The 8196-nt window shown below is 35.1% G+C and overlaps 1 protein-coding gene across 3 annotated transcripts in view; it reads left to right on the forward strand.

Moving 5' to 3' along the window:
- The window catches only part of LOC137243940 (periodic tryptophan protein 2 homolog), a 65411-nt gene that overhangs the window by 47697 nt on the left and 9518 nt on the right, over positions 1 to 8196 (forward strand). For all 3 annotated transcript variants that reach the window (XM_067772303.1, XM_067772301.1, XM_067772302.1), the window contains exon 5: positions 4742 to 5081. In XM_067772303.1, the coding sequence (XP_067628404.1) occupies positions 4742 to 5081 (340 nt within the window). The remainder of the gene's footprint in view (positions 1 to 4741; positions 5082 to 8196) is intronic.

Consider the following 8196-nt stretch of genomic DNA (forward strand, 5'->3'; position numbering starts at 1 on the left):
GCTATGCGAACGAACTGTCTTAGCTCCCAAAAAGATCATGCTAACAAAATCAATGATCGCATTCAAAACCAAATTCCTGGTGAAGTAACGAAATATAAATCGATGGACACAGTTACAGATGAAGATCAAATTGTGAATTATCCAATTGAATTACTAAACTTTTTAGAACCACCTGGAATGCCTGGGCATATATTAACTTTGAAAATTGGCTCACCAATCATGCTCCTTCGGAATTTAGACCCACCAAAATTGTGCAATGGAACCAGACATTGCGTTAAGAAATTAATGCCGAATGTAATCGAAGCAACAATCATCAGCGGTGCTCACACCACGGATCCCAATGATTCCTACAGATTTGCCATTCAATTTTAAGCACCTACAGTTTCCTGTACGCCTTGCTTTGGCAATTACAATCAACAAAGCACAAGGACTATCGCTTACTGTTGCAGGATTCAATTTAGAGAGTCCGTGCGTTTCCCATGGCCAGCTATATGTTGCTTGCTCTAGAGTTGGAACGCCAAAAAAATTGTTTATCTTTGTACCGAACGAAAAACCCAAAAATATTGTGTACCCACTTGCATTACAATAAGATACAAAAATAAAATGTTTTAAACGAAAATTTCACCAAATATGCGTACAAAATTCAATTCAATTTACAGAAAAATAAACTAAATTATCAACAAATGAAACAGAAAAAATAACGCAACATTAATTCGATCTCGGGCATTACAACGTACGCCGGGTAAAGCTAGTGATTAAAAGCGCCCAAATTATTTACCTCAAATTTTTAATTGAAGAATCTCTGCTCTTAGAAGCAGCTTCCACCAAATCGTCAACGTATACCAATAATATATAATTCCTTCCCCATTGATGATTTTCGTTAATAAACATGAATCAGTATTACTCTGCTTAAAATTTTCTTCCTCCAGGACATTTTGGAGTTCTTTATTCCAAGCATATGCTGCTTGCTTTAATTCATATATTTACATATACTTATTTTCAAAGTAATTTAGTGTTAGTATCAGTTAATTTCAAAACCACGTGGCTGTTTCTCAACGAGTCATTTTGAGATCATTTTCATCCCGCGATTCTCGCGCCGCCATCAATATATCGTATGTACTCGAAAAACTGCTCAAAAGCATTGAAATTATTTAAGTCCCGAAGGAAACGCATCAACTTCACCTTATTGCTTAACGTTGCTTTCCCATGATATTCCATCAAGACAGACCAATCAACCTTTGCATACTTACACCTGCTTATCCGAAACATTTCAGTATCTTCAACCGCCAATCCAAATAGAATTCAAGCAACTGCATCCCTCTGCTTCCACCTAACCGTGGCGAATCCTGCTTCTTTAACAGCTGTAACCTGGCGACCCCAAGTTCCTAATTTATTTGGGGGTGGGAGGGCGGTATGGCCTATAAGGTTTCATGTGGCCATAATGGTGCTTGTTACCGGAAAGTACCGGATCTGTATTCGGCAAAGGACTATCAACATCGATAACACTCCCCAGCGCCTTCTGGGAGTGTCCTTATCGCCACAACAATAACAACAGCCTCCCAGACTTTTTCCTTATTCATAATTAACTTGTAATAAAATAATTATATATTTGGTATTCAGAATCAATTACAAAAATGAACAAATTTTCAGGATTATAATAAAACTAGCAACCCGCACCTTGTTTCACACAGGTTGCAATGTTTAAAAATAGTAATGTGTTGTTGCATTTTGAATTAATGGTTCAATTAAAAATAAAGATAATTCATAAAAAAATTTATCCAAAGCGAAGTTAAATATATATCCATACATATTAACTGTTCATATTCAGTTAGTTTTTATTTTCTTTCTTATAAAATTTCATTGTATACAATGTTTGCAGCTTTCCCATCAGGAGCCAAAACATATAAATTATCTTTGTTTGTTACACGGGACAGAGCTACATATAATTGCCCATGTGTGAAACATTGAGCTCTTAGGTCCAAACCGGCTACTTTAAGTGTTTGTCCTTGAGCCTTATTTATTGTTACTGCAAAACATAATATGACTGGAAACTGTAGCCATTTAAATTAAAATGGGAGATCTGTTGGTACTATCGGGATTCTTGAAATCAAGACGATTTCTCCAGCACCACAACCAGTCAAAATTGAACACTCAATCAAACCTTATTATGAAAAGCTCAGCTCAAAAACTTATTTAAATCGTAACAATAAATTATTATTAAGATATTAAACTGCATGGGTGAAAGTTAAGGAAAAATTATCTTAATTAATTGTTTTCATTTCCTCTCCTTTCCTTTCTTTCCCCTTTTCTTTTCTTTCGTTTCCCTTCCCTTACCTTTCCTTTTCTTTCTCTTCCTTCTTTCTTTTCATTTCCTATCCTTTCCTTTCTCCTCCTTTCTTATCCTTCTTTCTCCTATTCTTTGCTTTTTTCGTTTCGTCTCCTTTTCTTTCATTTCCTGTCCTTTCGTTCGCTGTCCGATCCTGTCCTCTACCTTCCTTTCCACCTTGTAATTTTATCTCCTTTCGTTTCCTTTCCTCGCCTTTCCTGTCTTTCCCTCCCTTTTCTTTCCTTTCCGTTCCTTTCCGTTCCTTTCCTCTCTTTTACGTCCCTTTTCTTTTATTTGTCCTTTCAAAAAAGTTCACCGAAAAATTATACCAAATAATATAGAAAATTGCACTGTATGGTACTTACCTTTGCAGTAATATTGATAAAAAAGCTCAATTTATTTTTTGATTTTAAATAAAATAAAATAAATTATTAGCACAGCTTAAACAAATTACGTACAAATTTTAATAACAGAATTCGTGAAAACCAACTGTTCTTTCTAAAATAAATCCTTTAGGGCTGCATTAAAAAAACATTAAAAATTGATATTCATTTAATTTGTGTTAAAGATCAGCATACAAATTAGCATAAAAAATATATTGAAGAATTAAATCTCCTTAGTGCACAAATATTAGCATAAACATACATGCAAAATACCAAAAAATACAACTTTTGTTTAAGAATTTTAAGGAAATGTTCAATATTTTTAACGAAAGAGTATTTTTCAAGAGATGTACGCATTCTTAACCATTTATGTTGCATTAACTTGGCACCCGCATAAATATGTATGTATATACATATGTCAAGCTGATATGATATGTAAATCCATACATACATCCATACATATAAATGTACTCCCGAAGTTAAATAAAGCAGCGACTGCTATGTATGTATGTACGTATGTGACGCATCATGTCTCACTCAAACCAATTTGCGCGCACAGTTGACAGGGAACAACCACACGCACTGCATTTTTTGTTAAAAATGTTACTTTTGTTTAAACAATTTTGCTCTTATAGGAAAGGAATAAAGTATTTTTTTGATGCAGAACGAAGGCAAATATTTCAAAGTTTTACTGCAAAGTACAATTTTTCAAATCCATCCATCCGTTTCTGAGTTATAGCTGTGTAAACAAAAATTTTATGATTTTTTACTACATTTTAGCAATTCGCCACGCCCCTGTAATATATCTTCAAATTATATTGAAAATATCTATCTCACGTAGCTAAGCTTTCAAATTCAAAAAACCGTTTTAAAATCGGATCATTCTGTGTGAAGTGATGTGCGTACAATGACATTATCGTCTTTATTTTATAATACTGGCATATGCTGATGACATAGATATCATCGGCCTATACACCCGCGCTGTTAGTTCTGCTTACTCCAAACTGGAAAAAGAAGCGGTAAAGATGGGTTTGATGGTGAATGAGGACAAAACGAAGTACCTGCTGTCATCGAGCAAAGAGTCAGCGCATATGCGCCTTGGCAACCACGCTACTGTTGGTAGCCATAATTTCGAAATAGTAAAAGACTTCGGGTATTTGGGAACCAGCATCAACACTAGCAACAACATCAGCACTGAAATCCAGCGAAGAATCAATCTGGCCAATAAATGCTACTTTGGACTAGGTAGGCAATTGAAAAGTAAAGTCCTCTCTCGGGGAACGAAAATCATACTCTACAAGTCACTTATCGTACCCGTCCTGCTATATGGGGCAGAAGCATGGACCATGACAACAGCAGATGAAGCGGCTTTGGGAGTGTTCGAGAGAAAAGTTCTTCGAAAGATTTATGGACCTCTACGCGCTGGCGATAGCGAGTACCGAAGAAGATTTAATGATGAGCTGTACGAGCTATACGCAGACATCAACATAGTCCAGCGAATTAAAACGCAGCGGCTGCGCTGGCTAGGCCATGTTATGCGAATGAAAGATGATGCTCCGGCCAAGAAAGTGTTTCTATCGGAACACGCCTATGGAAGCAGAGATAGAGGGCGGCCCCCACTCCGTTGGAAGGACCAGGTGGAAAACGATTTAAACTCCCTTGGTGTGACCAATTGGCGCCGGTTGGCGGAGCGAAGGAGCGACTGGCGCGCCTTGTTGGACGACCGTTTAGACGGTTAAGCGCCAATTAAGTAAGTAAGTAAGATGTCTGACCAATACAAACGAAAGCTAGATGTGTATAAAAACAAGTATTTGCAAATGTATAGTCGAAAGTAATCAAAAATATTCAACAAATAAGAATCTGGAGCTTTATTCTGAAAGAAAATCCCACTTGACTGCTGTCAAATAACATACATACTCGTATTATTTTCCATCCCTTTCGAATCTAGTTACAGAATAAAGGCATTGATTTTTTCCCCAAATCGATTTTTTTTTTTGTTAAATTTGAAAATTAAACATTATATTGTTTTCAGGTATCGTAATTTCCGTACATTCAGTTCACCCGAACGTGTACAATTCTCCTGCGTAGCACTTGATTACTCCAGTGAATTTGTGGTTGCTGGATGTCAGGATGTTTTCGAAATGTATTTATGGTCTGTAAAAATGGGTAAATTATTGGAGGTGATAAGTGGACATGAAGGACCAGTCTGCTCAGTAGCATTCTCGCCGGTTGCATCTATGACCACACTGGTATCTGGCTCGTGGGATAAAACTGTTAGAGTATGGAACTGCTTGGAAAATAACAGCGAACATGAAACAATTGATGTGCTCGCAGATACAACGTGTGTGGCGTTCAGTCCAAGTGGAGAAAATGTGAGTCCGGCATATAACAATAACAAATTAAGTGTACTCGAACTTTCTATGAAGAACGGAATTATTTAAGATTAGGTGTACGGCTTGCATTCTAGTCGAAGAATTTTTTTTGGCAGTTTTAATGTCTTTGTTTTTTCATAAATGGCTAAATTTTAGATTTGAACATGGTGGAATCACCAGGTGAAGTAAATAAAAAAAGACAGATGATGTACGCTATCTGAAACGGTAGTGATGTATTTTCAACGGTCAGAAGAGGGTAAAATTTTTACCCGCTTTGAAAAAATTGGAGTAGAAAAATAAATACCTTGCTACGAAAGCCATTACAGAAACTGTTTTTTTAGCATATCAGTGCTACCTAACGCCAATGCAGAAAGGATACACAGGGCCAGTGCGAATTTACATTACTTTTGGCATCGAATAAAAATAAAAAAAGAAACTTAAACAGTGACGAACGGTAAAATTCAATGAATGCGTCTAAAGTAAACTGACCTCAACTTCAACTGCAGTTGAAACTTTCATCGAAAAACTTGTGTTGTTGAACTGTAGTAACTTTGCGCACTTTAATGATCTTCGGGTTTGATGAAAAGTTGTACAGTCCGACTTGAAAGTGATCATAATACTTTTAAATGTGTTTCCATCCTTAAAAATGCATCGATATTGCCATCTTGCCCTGTTGATTTGTCGTTGAGAGTCGGAACTAAAACACGGCATATGTTTATACAAACTAGACCAGAAGATCCCAAAAAACTCCCACAGTTCAATTCATGATGTATTACTAATGTTACCATGTTATTAATTACTAAAATATGTCAGGGGATTACTAGCCCCGCGGCATACGGCCTAGAACCAGAAGATGCTGATCCGATCGAGCCGGATTCATATATTCTATATTACAATCCATAACTGTAACATTCCTTTTATCTCACTTACTTACTTACTTAATTGGCGCTTAACCGTTTAAACGGTTATGTCCGTCCAACAAGGCGCGCTAGTCGCTTCTTCTTAGTAGTGTGATTTTTAGGGCAAAGCAACAACAGTGAGTTAAAATTTGTTGTAACTGTATTTAGAATTCAAGTGTTTTAGCGAAGTTTTAACATAAATAAGGTGTAATACGACAGTTTTGGTGTTCTTGATGTAGGAAAGAAAAAAACATTCCTCGAAAGTCTTCAGTAGCGCTGAACAGGCTAAAACACTTAGTTGGATATGACGTAAATACAAGTTGTTTGTTCTAACATTTAATTTTTTTGGAACCAATTAAATATACGCATATAGGCGCAATATTTTAGCATGGCATTACTTATCTATGGAAGCCAACACCAAAGATACCCAAATAATGAATCTCTGAAATTAAATCCAGTAAAGGTCCATCGATATTCACCTACTAGTTTATGTGAAAAAAAGTACTAAAAGTGGATTATTTTACTCATGAAAAATGCAAAAAACAACATTTTTTCGGGGACAACATTGGTGAAAAAATTTCAGATAGCCGAAAGACAGAACAAAGAAGAATTTAGAGCGAGACAATTGACGGCTTACTTCACCTCATAATGTAATGATAGAAGGTGGAGGAAGATTTGGCAGCTGTCATATCGAACACCCTTAGCTCCAGTGAGCTCCAGGTTGTATTTTGGAAGTACAAGAGAATGGGGCATAAAAAAGGGCCCGATTTTTAAAATAGTACTTAATTTCATACTTTTTTATTTATTGTTAGAATTGGATTGCAAAGTAAGGAAACGATTTGAAATATAATTTAAGTAAAAAAACATATGATTTGTTCCGGATTAACAATCATTAGCGATTTTTTTTATTGAGAAAAAGTATGTATTATAAGCCCAATGCGTTTTACCGCTTAAATTAAAATTCAATTCAAAAGGAAAGTCAAGCGCTGCGTTGTTTAGGTAGAGAATCAGAGAACAAAATGCAAAGATACCAAGCTATATAAAAATAGGATTGGCGCTTAGTAGAAACGAATTTCTTCAAAGATACAGTAATCATTTCCATGTATCTATGTAGGTTGCGAAATTTTAAGAAAAAACACTAATTTGACCCATAAAATTGGCGATTCGTTAAAGTTTTATTTGTTTTAGGTAAATTTAACGTTAGAAAAAATTACTTTACCTCAAAATTGACATAAGACTAACATTACTTACAAAATACTTCTATTATAACACAAAGTTTTTCCTTTAATTTAATTTTACTAAGTTTTTGAAATTAATAAATGGAGATAAAATTAAATTAATAATTTGTTTATATTAATTTACATATTTTTTTGTATACATTTTGGAATAAGTGAAGATCGAATAATGGCGGTTATGACAATGATAACGATTAAGATACAGGTGACGTTTTTGAATTTGGTAATAACGGCAATAAAAATATTTTTTTTTCTCGCTAACCTGAAACCGGTTTCACATTTCTTCTACACTCTCTAGTAGAAAAATACGCGGATTGCTAAAATTGCAGCACTTGTTAGTACTTATAAGCTGTTTGATAATAACAGAATTAAGTAATGGTTGAAATAAATTTAGATAAGTGCGATAAGGCAAAAAAATTCACACGTATGTATACGGCTTTTCGTTAAAATGAATAAGTTGATGCTTATTTAATTCAGATTTTCTTATACTTTTACCACAAATGTCGCAAGGCTGTCGTTCGAATCTTTCATGACTTGTTTTATGTGTGGACAAAGATTCGCTGCAACGGAATCTTCGGGGACTATAGGGACACCTGATTTGCTTAACTCCACCGTGATCGAGACGGTGTCTATTTAGGTTGCTGAGTATTGTTTATAGATAACAAGCGAAACATTTATTAATTCAACAAACTTACGTTTTGAGATATTCGAGTTTTAAACATTCGATCGATTTTCACTAATCGTGTTTCTCAAATAGTTTTTAATCAGCCTAAGAGTTGAAAAAGATCTCTCGTTTGTTGCCGTTGTTACTGGAAGCGTACACAAGATTATCAACAACATGTGAACATTAGGAAAAGCCACAGAATCGCATTCCTATAATATTAATCATTGATAAATTGATAAAAAAAAACCGAAGTACCTCCTTCAGGAATAAGTAGATTTCATGCTTTTTGAGCCTATGCATGAGATCTAACGTATAAA

Source organism: Eurosta solidaginis, chromosome 3 (assembly GCF_040869045.1).
Source record: "Eurosta solidaginis isolate ZX-2024a chromosome 3, ASM4086904v1, whole genome shotgun sequence".
NCBI lineage: Eukaryota > Metazoa > Arthropoda > Insecta > Diptera > Tephritidae > Eurosta > Eurosta solidaginis.